This window comes from Mus pahari, chromosome 1 (genome assembly GCF_900095145.1).
Source record: "Mus pahari chromosome 1, PAHARI_EIJ_v1.1, whole genome shotgun sequence".
Classification (NCBI taxonomy): Eukaryota; Metazoa; Chordata; class Mammalia; order Rodentia; family Muridae; genus Mus; species Mus pahari.
The window spans coordinates 141,806,892-141,830,213 of record NC_034590.1 but is presented as its reverse complement, the minus strand read 5'-3'; the positions used below and the strand labels follow the sequence as shown (position 1 = coordinate 141,830,213).

Here is a 23,322-nt window from a genome sequence, read left to right as displayed (position 1 = left end):
ATATATATATATATATATATATATATATATATATATATATATATATGCAGAAAGGAAATTAACCACATATTATATATAACAGAAAAATAACAATTAGTAATAATGTATTTTTTAAAACTTCTAATACCACTGAAATATGCTATGACCCCCCCCCCCAAGGCTAAAACATACAAAATATAACGATATGGAAATTGAAGATAGTTCTATCATTTATTTTGGTCTCTTGTAGCTTTAAAAAAAGATCTGAAAGGCCAGGTGCTATTATTTGCCACAAGCATGGACAAACAGGGAAAGAACAAACATACAAAGTCCAAAACCAGCCTGCACATACTCACCTAATCTACAATGTGCCGTTTTAATTTCAATGTAGAAAACTATTTTTTCCAATAAACAGCGCTTTACCGTGGATATGTATTAGGGATAGGCAGAAAGTTTAACAATAAAACCTCAGAAAGAAGCCTAGAAAGATGTCTTCATGAGAGGCTACAGTTTAGCTTTCACAAAGAACTAACCTTAAAGGAAAATATTAATAAATGGGGCTGTCTTAAGAATTAAGGTAACGAGGGTTGTATGAGAGGAGTTGGAGGGCAGAAAGGGAGAGGGGTGTGTGTAATTATATTACAATCTCAAAGAAGATAACAAAAACAGCGTTTGGTGCTGGAGCCATGGCTCAGTGCTTAAGAGCACCAAGTGCTCTTCCAGGAGATAGAAGTCCAGCTCCCAGCGCTTATGCAGCAACTCACAACCTCTGGAGGTCCAGTCCCAGGGGAGCCTTTAACCTTTGCTGGCCTCCTTCATCACCAGGCAACCACGTGGTGTATGTCAGACACACAAGGCAAAACACACAGACACATTTAAGAGCTCACATTATTGAACTCTTAAATTCCAATAATGGGAGAAGTAGAGAACTAAAAAGATGCCTATGGTGCACATAAACAGAAGAGATTTGTATGCTGAATGAAAAAATGCATCCATATGAAAAGTACAGGGCTGGAGAGAGAGCTCAGCGGCTAAGAGCACTGACTGCTCTTCCAGAGGTCCTGAGTTCAAATTCCAGCAACCACATGGTGGCTCACAATCATCTGTAATGGGATATGATGCCCTCTTCTGCTGTGTCTGAAGACAGCTACAGTGTACTTATATTAAATAAATAAATAAATAAATAAATAAATAAATAAATCTTCAAAAAAAGAAAAGAAAAGAACAGGTCGATTTAAAACAAACTACAAAAGCATTGAACAGAAGAAGTTCAAAAAAGATGTTTAGATTAGCAGTAACCATGTGGAATATTTTCTCTGTTATAACACACTGGGGAAATAGAATAAAAACACAGGACAATGTCACTTAACACCTACAAGAATGGCCAAAGTCAAAACAATCGACGTGCAGCCTCCTCCCGGAGATGTAGAATGGCTACACCTGACACACACAGGTCACCGGAGGGCAGCTCCTTTTCATCGGATCAAAGCGCCTGCTTTCCCCGCCACCACCAGCCAGCCACCAAATCAGTACCCATGTCTATCAAAAGAAGGTTCACGAGTGCTTCTTTTCTACGATTTATTTTTATTCTTTTTAATTTTGTGTATGTGTGTAAGTTTGTACTCTGAGTGTCAGATCCCCTGTCGCTGGGGGTACAGGAGTTTGTGAGCGCCCTGATATCAGTGCTGGGAACTTAACTCAGGTCCTCTGCAAGAGCAATGCCTGCTCTTAACAGTAGAGCCCTCTCTCCAACCCCAAGAGGTTTATTTTTTCCCTTGACCAAAAATTATAACCCATTCAATTGTGTCCATTACCAATAAAAAAGAGAAATTATTGTGTTTTACTATAATGGAGCTCTTTGTAGCTGTGCGGGGAGTAAATTACTGCTGCCTGTAACATGAATGGCTATCATGTGATTAATTATGAAAGAAGTCACTATAAGACACAAAACAGTGTCCCCGCTCGGCGGAGAGCTGATCGTCTTGGGAAACGGGGTGCCGGAAAGGGGGCCCGCCCTCTCGCCCATCAAGCTGGACGCACGTTCGCTCGCACGTTCGTGTGGAACCTGGCGCTAAACCATCCGTAGACGACCTGCTTCTGGGTCGGGGTTTCATATGTAGCAGAGTAGCTCCCTCGCTGCGATCTATTGAAAGCCAACCCTTAACACAATTTTCATTTAAAATAGGTAAAAGAAAAAAAAATGGAAATTTAAAAAATATTTTAAAAAACACTAAACAGCACATACAGTATGATTCTATCTATATGAAATTTATAAACAGATAAAATTAATTTATTATGATACAGATCAAAATCATACTTTATCTTTGGTAACAACTAGGAAAAATAATTGTTTCTAGGGTCAGAGAAGTGTACAAGATGGAATATTAGATAGACAGACAGACAGATGAATGATGGATAGATGGAGGATATTATACATACGTATGTGTGCGAATTTATTAATCTGTTCACTTAAGACTTATAGTCTACCCATAGTTTAATGCCCCATTAGTAAGGAAGTACATCTCTGAAATAAAGTTGTAAGTAGACCCTTTTAATACCTGAGACTGGGCTAAGAAACTCAAATTAGACAGGGCGATGCTATTACCAAGAAGAAAAGAGGGCCCCACAGAGCCCAAGGGTCATAAAGGAAAACTAAACTCACTTTATTTCTACACCTTCACAAGAGAATGCATTGGGGAGCTACTGTTGAATTGTTTATATTTTCCCATATTTTATTCTTCAGAACAAACTGTGGACTTCTAGAGTACACTAAAGTACCAAGGAGGGCTAGGAAACAAGCACCCTCAGTCAGAGAATTCACAGACTGCCAAAAATGAATCCGAGCAGGGGACATCGTTCCACTTGCCATTTCCCAAGATCACCACACAGTCTTCCCCAGAGCCTGCGTTGTTGGGCTCCCCATCATTCCAATTCGTGTAGTGCACTCTGTTTCTTGTCAGATCCTCAAAACGGCCTTCAACCCTCTCATCTGTTATGCCCAAGTAGGCAATATCTTTGGCCACATTCTGGATGGCCATGTTTTCCTCAGCATTCCTGGGAGTGGCCACAGTGCCCTGGAATTCAGAGCACAGGGCCTTCACTCTATCATGACTCATCTTTTTAGCACTGCTCACAAAATACTTCTTTCCAACTTTTTCACTCAGAGAGAAGAGCACCCCTAAAATATAAAAAAGGTGAGTGATACCGACTTATCCTCTAGAGCACTCATTGTGTGAAGTTCAAATGGAGCCATGCATACTCTATCTTCTCTGGTGGTGTATAACATAATGGGTGTCTTCATTCTTGAGACTCATTGTGAAATGCTTACAACAAATCGGAACATGCTTCTTTTTACCTAAAGTTCTATTTTAACCGTTATCTTGCTTTAAAAAAAAAAAAAATGAATAAACAGGAACATCTTTGTATGTTGAGATCTGCAGTATGGAGCTCAGGTTGTCTGGAATTGTGAATTCTACCATTCTGTTCACTCTCAATCAGACAAAAATGTCTGGGCCTATCTGGCCACAGCTAGAAGAAACATGATTGGCTCTATCGTCTGGTCTAGATCCCAGGATTACAAAGTATCCCGCATTCTATTTTTAGTGAGCAAGATCTGACCCTACAGAACTGGGGTCCTGGAGTCAGACTCACTGAAACTTATAACCTGGTTCTACCACTGAGCTCTGTGAAACTGAGTAAATAACTTAATTCTGAATTGCCTCTGTTTCTACCAAATGATTGTTAGGAGGATCTCAGGGGATCTGAATGGCAGCATTTTTTTTTTCAGGTCCCGGGAAACCAGATGCAAGCAGTGAATGTTCTGCCTTCCAACATCCCCAAACTTCAAGTCACCAGAAGAATAACGGGGGACACTTACACTTTCTCAGGGCTCTCAGCTCTGATCGTAGGGCTGCGATTTCTGAATCAATTTTGCCAGTATCAAATTCTAGAAAGTGAAACAGTGGAAGGCAGTGTGAGTGTGAGGACATAAGTAAGCTGTGCATTTAAGAAGGAGGAGGAAGAGGAGAAGGAGAAGAGGAGGAGGAGGAAGAGGAGGAGGAGGAGGAGGAGGAGGAAAAGGAGGAGAAGGAGGAGGAGGAGGAAGAAGAGGAGAAGGAGGAGGAGGAGAGGAAGGAAGAGGAGGAGGAGAGGAAGAGGAGGAGGAGGAGGAGGAGAGGTTCACCTTTTGTTTTTAACATTAAAATACCTTAAAAGAAAAAAATCTGTTTTTACCTGGCACAAAACATAATCTTTCCCTTTATCTAAAACAGGCTGTTAGATCCTCACACACTGCCTTTCTAACCTGCTCATCCTCTTCAAGGCAGACAGTGCAAAGATGTCCTCATCGGATTCCAGGAAGAGCAAAATCTCCCAGGACAGACTCCCTACCATGAGGCAGTTCCCCATGAGGGCAAGGCAATACTGTGGGAGCAGGAGTGATAGATCACCTAGTAGGAATCAGACTGGTCCCCTCAAGTGACAATGGCAAGAAAGACTTCCTCAGACTGCCTCTCTGAACCAGAACTGAGACAATCATCCATGAGGGCACACCTCGCTTGACTGTGAATCCTCTCCACCCCTTGTTCTCTTTGTTGCTGTATTTATGCTTGAAGAGAGATTGAAAATCGATAGTCTCTTTATTTGTTCCTCTCTCAAACACTCTTATGTTTGACTGGCATATGGTAATATGTAACCACGCCTATCTTTCTGGAGCCGTCAGAGCCCAGGCTTTTATCCTAAAAACTCTAGTCAGAGCAAGAACTGATGACAAATGCCTTTACGGCACAGGCAGGTGGATCTCTGTGAGTTCAAGGGTGCATGCTCTATATAAACAAGCTCCGGGCCAGCCAGGGATTCACAGTGAGTGCCTGCCTCAAAAATAAATAGATTGATGAGTTAATTAAATGAAATTCCGGTCCCATATACAAAGGTATTTAATATATATGTATATTTCACTAGTCCATTCATCTACTCACTCAATTACATAGCTTGACAGCAATCTGTAAATAAGTCCTTGACTATTTTCCCGAATTGCTTTATTAGGGCTAAAACAAATCTCTGAAGGAGTTATTATTGCTTGTCTCAGGGTTCCTATTGCTGTGAAGAGACACCATGACCTCTCATTTTAAAAAGGCAATTGATTGGGACTGGTTTACAGTTTCAGAGGTTTTAGTCCGTTATTGTCATGGCAGGAAGCATGGTGGCATGCAGGCAGACATGGTGCTGGAGAAAAAGCTGAGAGATCTACATCTTGGTCTGCAGGCCGCAGGAAGGAGACTACCACACTAGGCCTAGCTTAAGCATGAGACCTCAAAGCCCACCTACACAGTAGCATGCTCCCTCCAACAAGGCCACACCCCCTAATAGTGCCAGTCACACACTGGGCTCTGTGAGGCCAAGCATTCAAGAGGCCCATTCTTATTCAAATCCCTACTTTAATAAAAAAAAAACATTCTAGAGATTTTGCCTCTAAGAGATTTTGATTTTGTTGTTGTTGTTGTTGTTGTTGTTGCCCTTCAGTTGTTTTGTCCTTGGAGGTAGCTGTATTTGCTATTTGCGTGGTTGATGTGTGTGTGTGTGTGTGTGTGTGTGTGTGTGCGCGCGCGCGTGCGCGCGCATGTGCATGCACATTTGTGTGGGCGCCTCTACCTCCACAGTGACAGGATCATAGCAAGCACTGATACATCCATCTTTCTCACATGGACACTGAACAGTCAAGTCCAGTGCCAATTGCTCTATTAACCAAGCCATCACCCTAATTCCTGCTCTGTCTTGGTTTTACTGAAGTTGGTCATGAAAGAAATCAACAAAAAAAGAGAAAAGAAATCAACAACATTTTCTCTGAGATCCTCATTATTCACAAGGGAAGGGCGTGTGCTATTTGCTGTGCACTAAAGTAGCAAAAATATGGTACCTGCTTTTCTCATAAGGAAATGTGGTCTTTTTCCACACCCCTTGATTCTGGGCTGAGCTGTACCTTTTATGAACACACCAAAAGTGTTTATGTATATGTTCTAAGCTTCACAAAGCCTTGAGCCTCCAGTGTTAAGAATCGAATAATCGCTGGTTGATGGTGGTACATGCCTTTAATTCTAACACTCAGGAGGCAGAGGCCACTTGAATCTCTCTGAGTTTGAGGCCAGCCTGGTCTACAGAGTAAGCTCTGGGACACTCAGAGCTACACAGAGAGACCCTATCCTGGGGGAAAGAAAGAAAGAAAGAAAGAAAGAAAGAAAGAAAGAAAGAAAGAAAGAAAGAAAGAAAGAAAGAAAGAAAGAAAGAAAGAAAGAGAGAGGATTGTATAATCACAACTACCTAATGGCCTATGATGAGATAAGGATTTCGTGTCTGGCCCTCTTTACGGCAGCTGACCCTCACCTCCACACAGAAGTCAGAAGTGTGAGCGGGACCAATGACCACCAGTAACACACAGGCACAATTGAGCTCAGCTGAAATCGGGCCAGATTATGTTTAAATAAATGGTTGTGTTTTTCACCTCCTGAGCTTTGGATTGGTTTCTTAAAAGTGAAATAGAAATTGCATGCCTGTCAATGTTAAAACAGTTAAAATAAGTTAAACAGACATAATAAGCCCATATTGATCTATAGCATTGTCTCCTTGAGGTCAGAAACTCCACTGAAGAAGACTGTTGAAGAGAAAACAGAATCTGGACTCCCAGCCTTTACAGGGTGCCTGGAAACATGATTTCCTGAAAGATCTGCAAATATATACCTAGCCATTGACGGAAACCCCTTAGGCTCTAAGTAGCCAGACGTTGCTAAGGGAACTTGACCAGGAAGCCGAGCTGGGCACCTACCTTGGGCCCTGAGAAGGTGGCACATCCCACCAGCCTCCTATGTTCTAAACCCCAAATGTCGCCAGCCCAGACGTTCTGAGATGATCTCCTCACCTGCACTGTCCCCACGGTCTCCTTTCGGTCCCACTGCTCCTTTTGACCCAGGATTCCCCGGGGGTCCTGCGGGTCCTACTTTTCCAGGAGGACCCTGCAAGCCCCTGAGCCCTTGACCTGAAGGAAGACAAACAAAGCGTAGGTCGATGTCTGTGGTTTTGCTCTTTCTCTAAAGTTTAATCCCCTGTGATGAGGTAAATTCCCTGTGCTCCAGGAGACAGCGACATGCGGTCCTCTGTCCTGGGCAGGCAAGACAACCCATCCCAGCTGCTTCCCTGTGGCAGCCCCGAATGCCAGAGATCTGGAACTGTATCCGTTCTCAGTTACAGGTGTTGCTGCTTAATTACAATATGCCTAATAAGACTCTACTGGCCTGTTCCTCTAGTCAGGGACGGGAGCTGGAGAGACGGCTCAGTGCTTAAGAGCATGTGCTGCTACTGCAGAGGACCCGAGTTCAGTTCCCAGCACCCATGATGGGTAGCTCATAACTGCCTGTAACTTTGGCCCCAGGAGGATACTACGTCTTTGATCTCCAAGGTAACCTGCCCTAGAATGCACATGAACACATGCATATATGTACACGCACGTGTGCACACTCACACACACATATAATTAAAACCAAAATATTTTAACCGTAAAGAAAACAGTTTAATGCACACCTGGTTCTCCCTTTTCTCCCTTGGCACCGTCACGTCCATCTTTGCCTGGGAAGCCATTCAGGCCTGGAGAACTGCAGGTAATCACAGGGCAGGTATTCTGAACGTCTTCAGTTAAGGTCTCTGCATAAACTGCTGTTACCACACACAGCAGAAGGAAGGATGTGAAAAGGGACATGCTCCTCACCTTGGTGTAAGGAAAATCATGAAGGATTTTTCAGTATGTATGTACCAACCTTGCCTCTGTCCTATAACTTGGGAACAGACATTGTACAGATGAATTAGTCACGCTAAAGGTGAGGTCCGGATTTGGGTATTTTAAAAAGTAAGCATTCCTTGTGATGCTGCATGGTTATTCTTTTAACAAAAATAGGCATAACAGCATCCGTGTAGGAGAGGCCCTTCAGGGAGGTCACTGGTGTCCAGGTCTCTGGTGTCACTGCAGGCAGTGAGAGCCAAGCAAGCTCACACCTCCAACTCCCCAGTGTCTGATGGCCTAGGGGTTGAGAATGAGCGGAGACACTATGTTCTGAAGGATCTTGCGTGTGTGCCGCCATCAGCAGCAATCACACTTTTACACTGGAAAAGGATGGTTTCTCTCCAAGACAAGTTAGGAAGGCTTTCCTCGGTTTCCAGCAATGAGCTATAAGCTAGTGATTAAGAGGGATAGGGTCAGACCCCAAGTGCACAGTAAGTCTACTAGCCCAACCCTGAATGAACTTGAACTTCCTGATAGTGTGTTTCCATGCAGCAAGGCAGGGTTGCTGGGGAAAGCAATTTCTCGTCTGTCAGTTCCTCTCTAGTCCATTCCTCTCTACTTCCTAGATTTTCCCCATGCCGAAACTGCTGTCAATTAGACAACCTGCCTTGAATCCTTCTTTCAACATTTTATCTGTTTCTTCCAGATTTTCTTCCAGCTGTTCCTTACTAAGAAATCATAACAGCCCAGCCCTAAGGGTCTTAAATCCCAGGACACTGTCCTTGTAAAGTCATCTTTGCAAACAGACCCATTACGAAAACTGTCATGTGTCCAGGCCAGCAGAGACAGTGCTGCCGCCAGCACAGTTTCTGCCTGGCGCACCTCTTACCTCCGGCAGACCTCTGGAGTTTAATCAGATCCCCAGACTTTAGCTGTAGAAACCCAAATCCACTCACCAGAAATGATATTCCAGGGCTTTGCCACAGCAAGGGTTCAGGGGACAGGGGAGCTCCTCTTCAACCAGAAATTCTAACAGATGCCTCACAGTGAGGGAGGAGCTGAACCTGACTTTAAAACGATCATCCAAGCTGACCTTCAACCCCAGATTAATAAGCAACTCTCTTTGGGACTGTATTGTACGCTTTTTAGGAGGATTCCCCAGAGGCCTGCCATGAGAGCAGCATGGCTGTCTACCTTATTGCAGCACCTTTCCCCCTTCAACTGACATCCATTTTGCTGATTCTCATGTCTAAGTTGCCCTAACAAGGAGGTTCGAGTGGTTAGTCATGTCAGTTTCCTTGCTTGCCATTCAGAAACACACGCATATATGTGCTCTGTGCACGCTCACTACATTCACGTACACATGCATCCACTCTAGGGAACAGCCGAGATCTTGTTGCTGTCCATACGTAAGAACACTTCCAGACACAGAGACCCCAGTGGAGGAGCTAGAGAAAGTACCCAAGGAGCTGAAGGGGGCTGCAACCCTATAGGTGGAACAACAATATGAACTAACCAGTAGCCCCAGAGCTCGTGTCTCTAGCTGCATATGTAGCAGAAGATGGTCTAGTCGGCCATCATTGGGAAGAGAGGCCCCTTGGTCTTGCAAATTTTATATGACCCAGCACAGGGGAATGCCAGGGCCAAGAAGTGGGAGTGAGTGGGTAGGGGAGCAGGGCGGGGGAGGGAGGGTATAGGGGACATTCGGGATAGCATTTGAAATGTAAATGAAGAAAGTATCTAATAAAATAATTTAAAAAAAAAAAAAAAGAACACCCTCGTCTCCACACTGTAGTCTTCAGCTGGGCTGTCTTGGCTCTTTACTACTCTTCTACTCAATGATTCTCATCTCTGAGAAACTTACCGAGATCTCATCTAAAGTAGTTCTGCAGGGTCCTCTTACCTGAGGCTGAGTTTGTATTGATAACAATGCATTGTATTTTAGCCATTTTTATTGTGGTAAAATGTATATAACATGCCATTTTGACTTAAATGTTATTAAATATGTAAATCCGTAAGAACATTTACATTTTTGCCAGAACCCATCTCCAACAATACTTCATCATCCCAGACTAAAATTCTACACATTAAACGTAACTACCCAATTCTCCCCTCCTTACCACGTCTGACAGTGGCCGTTCTATTTTCTGTCTCTCAGAAGTTAAGTATTTTAGATGGGGCACATTGTTGGAATCATTTGATGATTATCATATGGGCCTGGCTCCTTATTTTTAGGATACTGTCTTCCAATTTCATCTGTCACATGATTTCATTCTTTTTTGAAGTCAGGTAATATTTTGTGTGTACACCATATAGTTGGAAGCTTCAGTTCTGTAACCCAAAAATACTAAAAAACAACCCAAATCTTCCTTCATCTGTGAATGAGAAGCTGATATGTCATATAATGGAAAACTCTAAAAACAATAATAAAATTACTTATTTATGTAATGAAGGACAAATCTCATGGGTCCTATGTTAAATTAAAGCTCTATTTCAATTGTTTATAAACTGTGTTACTCTATGAAATGATTATTAAATCCATGGAGAACCAATTATTGGTTGACATAGATCTCTGGGTGGTGTAAATTTAAAGGTGTACGATCAGTACGTTTTATTGGCCAGAAAAAAAAAATTCTACCTTGACTATGGTTGCTGTATAAACTTATGATTACTTTTTTTAAGTTTCATAGGATTAAAGAACAAGAAGCACATAAATAATTAACCCCCCCCCAAGATCTGTATCTTATTTTTTTTTTTTGTCCCAATCCATTTTGTGGTCTTGATATTTGTCCTACACGTCATATATTAGAACCTTTGGATAAATGACAAATGAAGAAACAATGGGAATTTTCTGTAATAATTTCTCAATTTGTATGAGATTAAGATGATTTTTAAAAGAAGGGGATTTCAGGAAGGACTATAAAAAAGATGTGTGAGTTTCAAAGATTAGCCATGATCCCTTTAAATTCAGTTTTCTTCACATTTCAGAGTGTGAATGATCTGGGTCATGGTCCGAAAGGAGAAAAAGTCTCAACACTATGGAGTCACCATGGGAGATCCATGGGAGATCCACCCGACAAGGGGCACAGCATCCTTCAGGCACAGCAGAGCTTGGAGATCCACCCGACAAGGGGCACAGCATCCTTCAGGCACAGCAGAGCTTGGAGATCCACCCGACAAGGGGCACAGCATCCTTCAGGCACAGCAGAGCTTGGAGATCCACCCGACAAGGGACACAGCATCCTTCAGGCACAGCAGAGCTTGGAGATCCACCCGACAAAGGGCACAGCATCCTTCAGGCACAGCAGCGCTTATAAACTGGGTGAATTAAAAACTTGGATGTTCCCCAAGGTCTTCAGAGAAACCCCCTTACCTTTTTTTTTTTTTTTAATTTGTAAGCTTTGTTGTGACTGTGGTAAGGAGAAAGACCAAGAAGAAACAGAACTGGACACTACAGCAGAGACAGGGAAATTCATGATCATCCAAGTGGCAATGCGAGTGGCCGGTTGACTCAAGAAGGTGGGTCCATTTGGGAAACATCTAGGAAGTATAAATGGTTGAGCTTCGGAACTGGTTCAGTGTGAAATGACAAAACCTGAGAAATGTATATACAAGTTTCTGACTTGAGTGTCTAAGGGCCACTCAGTGGAGTTGAGAAACCAAAACAGGGAAAGAAGACGATGATACAGCACAATACATTTATGAAGTACAATGCAGTATGTTCTGAAATACATTTCTGGTTTTCACATTTATTTATTTATTTGTCTGTGCTTGTGTGCTTGCGCACGCGCGCGCGCGCGCGCGCGCGTGTGTGTGTGTGTGTGTGTGTGTGTGTGTGTGTGTGTGTGTGTGTACACATTCATGCCATAGTATACATATAGAAGCCAGAGGACACAGGACAGTTTGTAGGAATCTTTTCTTCCCCAATATGGGCACTAGGACTCAAATGCATGTAATCAGATTTGGTTGCAAGTACCTCCACCCACTGAGCCATCTCACCAGCCCCTAAACTACAATGTAGCTGTTTTCCTGAGTCACTCCACTTTCCCCTGGCTCCAAGAAAATACATGAATAATCGACTTATAAAGTAGAATGGACAGTTGTTCCTCTTGCTTCTGTGCCTGTAATGAGGCCGTGTCTCACGTGGAGACTTAAAACAGAAGATAGCTTATCTGACAACCAGAGAGAAATCGGAAAAGCCCAGCTTCCCACAATCTACCTAGGAATGTCCCTCCGGCTTCTTAAAAGCACTTAGCAGGCTCCATCTCTCAGTGGTTTCACCATATGCCAATATTCCCACAGTCTGTATACTAAGTCTTTACTACAAGAACCTTTGGAGACATCCTGAATCTAAATATAGCAGCTGCCATGGAAGAGCCGCGTTAGCTTGGAGGACTCAGGAAACTCGCATGTGAGAGCTTAATACAGAGACTGAGGGTGGAGTGATGGAGGTCACCAAACACCAGGAGTGTGGCTGAGGTACCATCACAGGTCCCTTCCAGTCAGACTTGTGTTTATGAAGGAACTAGTTTCCTTACTTCCTGTTGACACATTCCTGTCCTTGGGGGAAAAAAAGTTCAGGGTGGTAAACAGCCACAAGGTTAGAGCAAATGTCTATTGCTTCAGGGCATAGAAAAGGCAGGCAGCATCTTGCCTTATGACTCTTCAGTATTCTTAGGTCTCCTCACTATTCTTAGTAGCCAGAGCCTCCCTGTGATGCTGATGCTGGTGCAGTGACAGAGGTAAGATCAATAGTTGATGCCAGGTCACATTGGTGGTGCTGTCTTTGATTATGGTGTCTGGTTTTTTTTTTTTTTTCTTTTGTGTGTACTAAGTCCCAAGGTCAGGAAACTGCTCTTCGGACCCTGACCTGACCCTACAGTTCCTGGAAATAGGCTGTAAAGCAGTGGATATCTGTAAGGGCTGTCAACCTGCCAGCTAACGACAGAGCTATCCACACGAACAGCTTTTCCTCCAGTCTTCCATAGGGCTGTTCTGCCACAAGAGTCCCTTGTCCGCATACATTACCAGCTGCATATGCAAAGACAAGGCGTTTGTTCTGGATCCTAGGACCTTCCCTGACACTGCTTCCACTCTGGTGGCCCCACCGGAAGTCCACCTCACCCCAACAGGCTACAAAGACAATGGCCTCTCTGCCCTGCATGAAAATTGCCTGCTCAGCATCTCTTTGCGACAGTGCGATCCCAGCCCTGACACTTCCTGGTTGTGTTACTGTGGCCAAGTTCTCCTGACTCTATCCCCTTCTGGGAGGGCACCACCTTGGCTATGACGTGGCATGTGCACGGGTCGGGTTCCTTGTAGGGACAGAATATGAAGATGGGGTCTCTACCTTCTCCAGAACGGTTGAACATTTTTAAGGTTTTATGTTTTGGGCGAATAAACCAAACAGCAGACCACACCAAGGTGATTCCACGTGAGAGAGGTTTATTAAGCAGGGATGGGGTGGGGTGGCGAAGCGAGTAGAAGAGCAGAAAAGAGGAGAGAGAAAGAGGAGAAAGAGAAGAGAAGAGAAGGAGAGGGGGGAAGGGGGAAGAGAAGAAGAGAAGAGAGTGAGGAGGGGGTGATCCCCTAATTTATACGGAGAATGACATCACACCAATGAGGGTGGGGACTGAGCCAGGTGAGTTGTGGGATTGAGGGTCATTGTCTTGGCAACGCAGGTCTAGTGTCACATGGTTGGGCCAGGCCTTGGAGTGTCCTGNTGCTAACATTCCTCCCTTCTTGTTATTATAAAAAGAAGGGGAGAAAAAGCTAGGGGAAACCAACGGTGAAGAGGGAATAGGGGCGTCGTGTCTCTTAAGCTACTTCCTGCTGTTTAGGGGCGTCGTCACTTTTCGGGGTACATCTGATCTTCACCATCGGAGTTTGTATGGCAATCATCTGAGTCAGGTTCTCCTATGGACAGTGATTCTTTTGTGGGCAGCGGCTGGTAATCCTGTAACAGGAGCTGAATAACAGCTTGGTTAGAAATTTCTGTACTTGTCGCTGAAGGAATGTAGAGACAAGATTAATAAGACAAGGGGCGATTGAGACATATTGTCTCTGGATGTGAATGGTACTTACTGGGAGCTGGGCTGAGTTTTGTGGTAAAGTTTACCAGAAACTCCTATTCCCACCTGGGATCCCATGGATCTCGAATGTAGAGGAGTATCTTGCGGAATCAATAGAAGAAGTGGTTAATCTGTGTCCCTAGCAGGTGTATCTCACAAGACCAGTATGGGCAGCCCCCATACACGTCTGGCCATTGGCTGCACATTCCCACACATGCAGAAAGAATGAATAAAATCCATGTTTTTTTAAAGCAACTCGAGGGAGAGAGGGTCTACTTGTGCTCACAGTGTATGGATTCGGTCCATCATGGCAGGGAATTCAAAGCGGCAGGAACTTGAAGCCACTGGCTAAGTCACAGCTCGATCAGGAACAGAAAGCTATGAATTTCTATGACTAGCCAGCTTTCTCCACTGATCATTCTGATGTTCTGTGATACAAAGACATACTTGTACTCCATATTATAAAAAAAAAAAAAAAAGACACCTGCAACATACATATTATTATCAGTTTAACCTGTCTATGCCACCAGGGTTTGTCCTGAGCCCAGCCCCTGACCCTCAGCCCAGAGTCCTCTGTAGAGACACAAGGTTGAAAACCTCAGAAGCTAACCCCACTTGTCGTTTGAGGAGGTGTCTGAACCATGCAAGGAATGATGATAAAAGATGCCTGGACATGAGAAATCTCAGAAATGTGGCTGGCCACCACCTGACTAGCAAGACAAGAAATTCTAGAGTGGCTAACCACCCGCCGTCCCCCCTCCCCCCACCCCTTGCTCCCCATAGCTAGCTCAAGCACTTGACAGCATCTTGTTCCCAGCATTCAGACCTGTTAGCCATCTCCGCACTAACCACTGTCTACTGTAACAAGAAGTTTTTCTGGCAGAGAAAGACAGACAGCAGGACTGATAGATGGGATCAGTTAGTACTTCAAACACAATCCCCTGACATGTCCCTTAGCAAAGCAACACCAGTCAGTGTTAATTGCCAACTTGACAAGGACCTGTGGGCGTTTCACCTGGCTAGCGATGAGGTGTAAAGCAGTTTTTAGGGGGTTAGCCTGCTTGCTCCCATGTCAGATTGCAGGCTCTCTGAATAAACAGCAATGTAGCAATGCAGTTTCTCTCTCTGCCCATTGGCCTTTGTGATAACAGGGATCACAGATCTACTTTTCTACCCATAAGTATTTGTTTATTTACTATATGTGCATGTGTGTGTCCATGTGTGCACTCGTGTGGGAGGCACGCGTACTTGTGGTTCACCTGCAGAGGTCAGAAGATAACCCTGGGTTCTCCATCTTTGACTGGAGACAGGCTCTCTCACTGGCCTGGACATGCTACCATAAAGGCCAGACTAGCGGGCAAGGAGACGTTCATTCCCAGGCGTCTGCCTGTCCATCTCCCATCCGGGCATCACCTGGATTACAGGCCCACGCTTCCGTACCTGTTTGGGTTTGCAGCGGGGCGTGGGACCTGGGCATCTTCACTCTTCTAGTGCTTGTGAGGAAAGCATTCACAAGCTGAATGGTCTCCTCAGCCTCTCCAGGGTTATAAGTTGAATCTATTATAACCTGAGAAATTATAATACAGAAAAGAGCTTTTACATTAGTCTCCATTGTTTGCATGTAAAACAGACTTAAAGAGCATTCAGCAACTAGAGGAATGATTATTCCCCCTGCTCCCAAGAAAAGTACATACACCCTTGTAGGTCAAAAAAAGATCGCTCCTTGGGATGAAAGGTAGAAGGCACATGGAAGTGCCTAAGTGACTGATCAAGAAGTACTTATCCGTGATCCGTGTTGATTCCTTTGATTTCGGACCCATAGAACAGTAGAAAGGAAGGACATTTGTCCTCACAAGCAGCTCTGTATTGGCTCTGGGAGGCAGGGTAAGGGAAACAAACTTGGTTAGTGTGCTCCACAGGATACTGTGGGTCAACCCTGCCATCTTCTGGCCATACTGAGAACTGCAATAGGCCAAACTGCACAGAGTATTTATTATTAAGTACATAATACATGTCTTTCTTTGCTGCTTAATTTAGGGGCAATTTATCGTTTAATTCTTGCAACACCCTGAAATGGTGCACAGTATATCACATTTGACCCTAAGTTCTGGGATCCACAGAAATACTTGCATAATTCAATATGGATAATATTTGAGGCCATAATTTGTGAAAGGATACAAACCAAAATGAGCAGCAGGAAACAATCCACAGGGTAAAGTCCAACGGAAACTAGGAACACACTTTTGAAAGTCCTTCCCTGTATAGTTAGAAACGTTCACTCCATTTCTCCAACAAGAAACTGAGAAACGTGCAAAAGCAAAAACTATACCCCAGAGAAAGTCAGTAGTGTGGGTGTCCACGGGGTTTATTGATAGACTGACATACAGAGGCATTGTGACAAAACACTTGTTAAAAAAACAACTTAAGGAGGAAGTGCTGATTTTGGCTTGCAACTCAAAAAGAGAGAAATCGGGCTGGAGGGATGGCTCAGTGGTTCAGAGGACTAACTGTTCTTCCAGAGGTCCTGAGCTCAGTTCCCAACAACATGGTGGCTCACAGCCATCTGCAATGGGATCTGATGCCCTCTTCTGGTGTGTCTGAAGACAACTACAGTGTACTCATAATATATATATATCGGAGGAGGAGGAGGAGGAGGAGGAGGGAGGATAACATCCACTGCGAGGGGAGGGCACTTTTCATACTGCTTGTGGACGTTGTACATCGTGGTGCGCACTAGGCTCCGCACCACGATGTACAACGTCCACAAGCAGTGTCCTTGACAGAAGAAGAGGGAGGAGAAGGAGNAGGNGGAGGAGGAGGAGGAGGAGGAGGAGGAGGAGGAGGGAGGATAACATCCACTGCGAGGGGAGGGCACAGTAGTGGGAGGCAGCCGTTCACACTATATCCCGGGGTCCGGAAGCAGGAAGATGAGTGTTGGTGCCCTCCCGACGCCTTCTTTCTTTTCCCCATTTTGTTCACTGTGGAACCCCAGCCAGTGGAGTGGGGCCACCTCCACTCATTATAGGTCTTCCTTTAACTAAACCGCTCTGGAAACTTCCTCAAAGTCATACCCAGAGTGCGTCTTGAAATCCAATGATGACGACAAGGAAAATCAAGCGTCTCACCGTGGCAGGCACCTTCTGCATAGCATGTACCAAAACCCCAGACTTCTGGAAGGGCGTGAGGACTTTAGTAAAACCCATATTGTTCACACACAGTTTAGGTTCAATAAAACATTTTTCTAAGCTCTGGGGATGATGAATTCTTTAAAATTCAGGTTCCTGGCAGGAAATTTTCTTTTTCTTTTTTCTTTTCTTTATTCTTTTTCTTTCTTTTTTCCAGTTATTCTTTTTTTTTTAATTGGTTATTTTATTTATTTGCATTTCAAATGTTATTCCCCCTTCCCAATTTCCCCTCCACAAGCCCCTCCCCTCTATGAGGCTGCCCCTGTTGTAACCCCCGAATTACTGATACTAGAGAGACTTCAGCCCCCCGAAAACAGCTGGGTTTCTGCGCTACATCCTCCTGCAGCAACCCAGGGCTCCCCCCCCTTCCCCTGGCTCCCTCCCCTTCCCCTAGCGTTAGAATGGCACTACCCATAAAACTCCCCCTTAATGAGGACATTCTGAGGAGACATACTCCCCCACTTTTGTGTCTCCAAAACCCAACCCTCCTGCTGATAAACAGAACTCCAGGTGCCTGTCCTTGAGACCTTAGAGAAATAACAAGCTCAAGGGAGACCATGGAAAAAAAGGTAAACAGAGGTCAGGTCACAGACAGTTATGATTGGCCATAAAATTAGTCCCTGAACAGACACCCATTAACTGCCCCCCCCCACTTCAGTACTAGTCCACCAAATGATTACAGCCCTCTACTCCCCTTTTCTGTGAACATTCACACTATTCCTAACTATACTGTATATAAACCCAATGTTTTCTGGACTCAGGGTCGCTTGCGGTGAGTTCGAACTTGAAACAGCAGCGGACTTCATCTGGGTTTCCCATGGACTCAGGGCACAACACTCCCTCACCTGCCCACCCATTCCAGTGCTCCCCTATCCTGGGTCATCAAGCCTCCACTGGACCAAGGGGCTTCCCTTCCAATGATGCCAGATAAGGCCATCCTCTCCTACATATCTGGCTGGAGCCATGGGTGTCCCCTGTGTCCTCTTGGTTGGTGGTTTAGTCCCTGGGAGCTTTCTTGATGAAGTTTTGTTGGTTGGTTTGTTCGAGGTTTGGGGATTGTTTGTTTGTTTGCACTGTTTTGCTTTTTGGTTTTGTTTTTTTGAGGGAGGATTGGTTTTTCCAAGATGGGGTTCTCTGTGAAGCCCTTGCTGTGCTAGAACTCACTCTGTAGACCAGGCTGGCCTCGAACTCAGAGATCTATCTGCCTCTGCCTCCTAAGTGCTTGGATTAAAAGAGTGTCCCACCACCACTTGGCCCTGATGGAGTTTTGATAGCAGCAACCAGAGTGGGTCACAGACAGACCAAAATTAGCAGCGTGGTCACTAATCCATGGCTGTAGCCTGGCCAAGCAGAGCGATGGGGACAGCAGTCATCCCAAAAGCTTCCTGGCAACTACAGACATGCAGCGCTCACTGCTGTGGACTGAGGTCTTCAGCCTCGAGTACCTGGGGATGAGGTGGCCCAAGGGTAATGAGCTGCAGTCCTCTGCCGATGCTGTCCACAGAAGCATGGCCTGATCGAGGGGAGAACATGGCAGTGTGTTTGGGTACATTACAGAGGGAAGCTGGAGTTACATCTTCCTCTGTACCCAGAAGAAACCACTCAGTAAGGAGAACAGAGACCTTAAAGGGACAGTATCTCGGGCTGGAGAGATGGCTCAGTGGTTAAGAGCACTGAGTGCTCTTCCGCAGGTCCTGAGTTCAAATCCCAGCAACCACATGGTGGCTCACAACCATCCATAATGAGATCTGCTGCCCTCTTCTGGAGTGTCTGAAGACAGATACACTGTACTTACATATAATAAATAAATAAATTGAAAAAATAAAGAAAAAATAAAAAAAAAAAAGGGACAGTATCTCTTGGGACTCTGAAGAGAATGGGGGAGAGTACTAAGGGCTGCTATGAGGCTGTGACCACGTGCCCCAGATGCCTGGCTCCCTTCAACTCAGTAATATGATCTCTTGGGGTTTGACATTACTGTGACACTCCTGTCATTGGTGTAAACTGGGGGTGCAGGCATGAACTAGGGGTGCAGGCATGAGCTGGAGTACAAGTGTGAACAGAGGATGCCAGTGTGAACTGGGGTTACAGGTGTGAACTTGGGATACAGGCATGAGCTGGGGCACAGGTATGAACTGAGGGTGCAGGTGTGAACTGGGGTATCAGGCCTTGTGAGCATTAACTGAAATATGAGTGTCTCAGAGTTTTCTTGCTGTGAACAGACACCATGACCAAGGCAACTCTTATAAGGACAACATTTAATTGGGGCTGGCTTACGGGTTCAGAGGTTCAGTCCATAATCACCAAGATGGGAACATGGCAGCATTGAGACAGGCATGGTTCAGGAGGAGTTGAGAGTTCTACATCTTCATCCAAAGAGTAGTAGTAGAATACTGACTTCCAGACAGCTAGGATGAGGGTTTTAAAGCCCACACCACAGTGACACACCTACTCCAAAAAAAACCACACCTACTCGAACAGGGCCACACCTTCAAATTGTGCCACTCCCTAGGGCGAGCATATACAATCCATCACAGTGAGAACAGAGGGGTCTTCCCAACGTTGAGAACCCCTCCTGTGGAAGCTTCTTCCCTGTGCTAAACAGTCAGATTTTTTTTTCTTCTTTAATCTTCACAACGACTTTGCAAAGAGGTCTTCAGCTCTATAAAATGAGACCCTATCTCAAAGCCGAAAGCAAACAAACAAACCAAAACAAAGAAAGAAAGAAACAGAAGCTGGGGCTCGAGAGATGGCTGAGCTTAAGAGCACTGGCTGTTCTTCCATGGAACCCAGGTTCTGTTCCTAGCATCCACCTGTAACTTTAGTCCCATGGGATCTGCTGCCTTCCTTAGGCCACCACAGGAACTGCATGTACATGGTACACAAACGTAGCATGCAAGCAAAACACCCACACACATAAAATAAAATAAAAACACATAAAACAAAACCAGTAATTCTAAAGAACAGCCTAGAACACAGAGACTATGAAAATGAAAACACTTTAAGATGTAAGGATGGGGCTGGAGAGGTGGCTCAGATCTTAAGGGCATTGGCTGCTCTTCCAGAGGCCCTGAGTTCAATTCCCAGCAACCACGTGGTGGCTCACAACCATCTATAATGAGATCTGGTACCCTCTTCTGACATGCAGGCATACATGCTGGGACAATATTGTATACATAATAAATAAATATTTTTTTAATCTCATAATTAAAAAAAAAAGATGTAGGAATGGCTATTTTGTTTGTCTTAAAACCTTTCTGAAAAGGATCCCAACACCACAGGAAATAACCCCTCAAGCTGGCACTTAAGAGTGCATTAAAGGGCTTCCACAGAGCAAGTAAAGACAGCCTGGCCTCTAAGACTGGTGTGGTGGTGCACCCCTTTAATCCCAGTGCTCCGTCCGGAAGCAGAGGCAGGCAGATCTCTGCTAGTTCAAGGTTAGGCTGGTCTACACTGGGAGCTCCTAGCCAGCCAGGGCTACATAGTGAAAAGACCTCAGAAAGAAAGAAGGAGGGAGGGAGGGAAGAAGAATTCTAGTTATTAATTCATATAAGGAGTTAATATCTAGATAAAGATTTTTTTTGAGCCATAATCCCTAGAAAAACAAAGGCGCTATTCATTAAATAGGCAACTGAACAAAGCACATGGTTCTCAAAAGAAGAAACACAAATGGCCAATAAGTAATTTTTAAAATGTTTGATGGCCTTAGCCATTTTTCGAATGCAAGTTAAAATTACCTTGCCGGGCGGGCGTGGTAGCACGCGCCTTTAATCCCAGCACTCGGGAGGCAGAGGCAGGTGGATTTCTGAGTTCGAAGCCAGCCTGGTCTACAGAGTGAGTTCCAGGAGAGCCAGGGCTACACAGAGAAACCCTGTCTCAGAAAATAAATAAATAAAATTACCTTGAGATTCCATCTCATCTTAAAATACAATGGAATTTTATCCAGCCAAACATAAAATCGAAAATATGAAATTTTCAAGAAGATGAATGAATCTGGAAATTATTACACTGAGCAAGCAAGGTAGCCCAGACTCAGAAAGATAAATGACACACGTTCTCTCTCAAACACAGATCTTAGATTCTAATTTTTTTGTGTGTGCGTTTATGTGGGGGTATATAACGTGAGACGCGAAAGGAGTCGGAGAGAGGGGAAATTAGGTTTTGAGGAAGTGAGTAGGGATGAAAACCCGGCTAATAGAATACATGTGACATGGAAGCAGAGAGGAGACTACAGAGGAAGGAGGGGGAGGGGATACGACAAGGAAGGTGGGGAGGGGAGACTACAGGGAAGGGGGGGAGACTACAGGGGAGGAGGGTGCAGGTGGGGGCTAAAGATGAGGGAAAGAAAGGATGGTGGAGGGTAAGGAAGCTCACGACTCTGTGCTAATTAAGAAACAAAGAGGCCTGTAGAGGAGGCTCAGCCTTTAAGACCAGGCTCACAACCAAAAATACAAGAAACAGAAAGAGCGCGAGCATTAGAAAGGAAAGCCTGAAGCCCAAGTCTTAGAGTCATCATGCCAGTCACCTCCCAGAATTAAACAGTCACATCGTCACAATGTGAGGTAGAAAGGACTTCAGAGAGCTACTTTGGACGTTGCAATGTAGCATTGCCTCTGCCTGACAATTGTTATCTCTCACCTTGTTTTGGAATGATATTTTATTCAAATTGTAATGGAACCCTGTCTAGCAACAAGCAAGGGTGAGCGTCCGTTTGTTTCATGAAGTAAAAGTTCTAGAGACATCTCTGTATAAACCGCCTATAGAAGGTCACAGTAGAGTTGTATATGATGGGAGCTGTTCCTCTTCATCTTTTTTCTACCTTCCTTTGGAGAAAGTTTAGGTAGATGGTTCAGTGTCCAGCCTTCGGCTAGAGGTTCCCCTCTTCTCTAGAAAAATAGGCTTAATGGAGATCAGCAGGATGCTGGAAAAATTCTGTTAATCAATGGTTTCACAAGAAAACAGCAAGTTGGGGAAAATGTCTCGCCCTGATGTTACAACCAAACGCTCTCTGTGACTCCCGCTCTACTTTTGTTTAAGGAGGGAAACGTATTTCCTGGATCTTCATTGCCACTTAGCGGTAAATAATTTATGGGCTCTTTGACATGAGAGAGAATAATTGTATAACCTGTATAAAAATGTATGACCTTCAAATTATTTAAAATTATAAATTAAACCATAAGCCCAAAATACATCTCTGGCAAGTTATTACAACAGCGGATTCCCATCCATTTGATAACGTCAGTATAATTCTTGTGATAATGTATTTCTATCCCGACTAATCTTACTCTGCTCTCACACAAATGTAAAACTGAGTTTCTCAAAGGCGAATTAAATCACCCCTCTTGTGATGTTCTGCCAGGAAACTGAAAATGAATATTTTTCCTATGAGACCTATTTAAAAAAAAAAAAAAAAGCAATAGTCGGGCGTTGGTGACACACATTTTTTATGTTGGTGACACACATTTTTTAATCCCAGCACTTGGGAGGCAGAGGCAGGTGGCTCTCTGAGTTAAAAGTCTCCAGGACAGGCAGGGCTACACAGAGAAACCTGGACTCAAGAAAACTAAAACCGAACAAACAAAACAGCAATATAAAATTATTTGTGTTTCTATATAAATATTATTTGCATGTGTACATATACACATTATATTACCAAGTGTATTATAGTAGCATATTTTATAGTAGGAGGGTATATAGTAACACCATTCTCAGTCAAAGGCAAATATAAAATACTTTACTGCGTTGATATCACAGTTGCAATTTTTCTTTTTTTTTTTAATATTTAATCTTTTTCTTCACAATCCAGTCGTTGGTCATTATCCCCCTCTGTTCTGCTCCTCCGACAGTTCCTCATTCCATTCTCTCTCCTGCCTGGCCCCTAGCCCCGAATGTCCCCATTCTCCACACTCTTCCACCAGGCATCCCCATTCATTGAGGCCTCAAATCTTTCAAGGGTTAGGTGCTTCTTCTCTCACTGAGGCCAGACCAGGCCGTCCTCTGCTGTATATGTGTCAGAAGCCTCAGATCAGCTGGTGTACGCTGCCTGGTTAGTGGCTCAGTGTCTGAGATTCCTTGGGGGTCTGGGTCAGTTGAGACTGCTGACCTTCCTATGGAGTCACCCTCTTCCACGACTTCTTCCAGCCTTTCCCTAATTCAACCACAGGAGTCCCTGACTTCAGGCCATTGGTTGGTTGTAAATATCTCCATCTGACTCTTTTGTGTGTGTGTGTGTGTGTGTGTGTGTGTGTTTATTAGATATTTTCTTTATTTACATTTCAAATGCTATCCTGAAAGTTCCCTATACCCTCCCCACGCCCCTGCT

At 44.3% G+C, this 23,322-nt stretch overlaps 1 protein-coding gene across 1 annotated transcript; it reads right to left on the bottom strand.

Moving 5' to 3' along the window:
* Positions 1 to 1,566: 1,566 nt before the first annotated feature.
* On the bottom strand, positions 1,567 to 8,803 carry Mbl2 (mannose binding lectin 2). Its single transcript, XM_021222712.2, has 5 exons — positions 8,701 to 8,803; positions 7,549 to 7,732; positions 6,890 to 7,006; positions 3,857 to 3,925; positions 1,567 to 3,157 (listed from the first exon to the last, which is right to left on the bottom strand). The coding sequence occupies exons 2-5, from the start codon at positions 7,721 to 7,723 to the stop codon at positions 2,784 to 2,786; spliced, it is 735 nt and encodes a 244-aa protein (XP_021078371.1). The 5' UTR covers positions 7,724 to 7,732; positions 8,701 to 8,803; the 3' UTR covers positions 1,567 to 2,783.
* Positions 8,804 to 23,322: the final 14,519 nt, after the last annotated feature.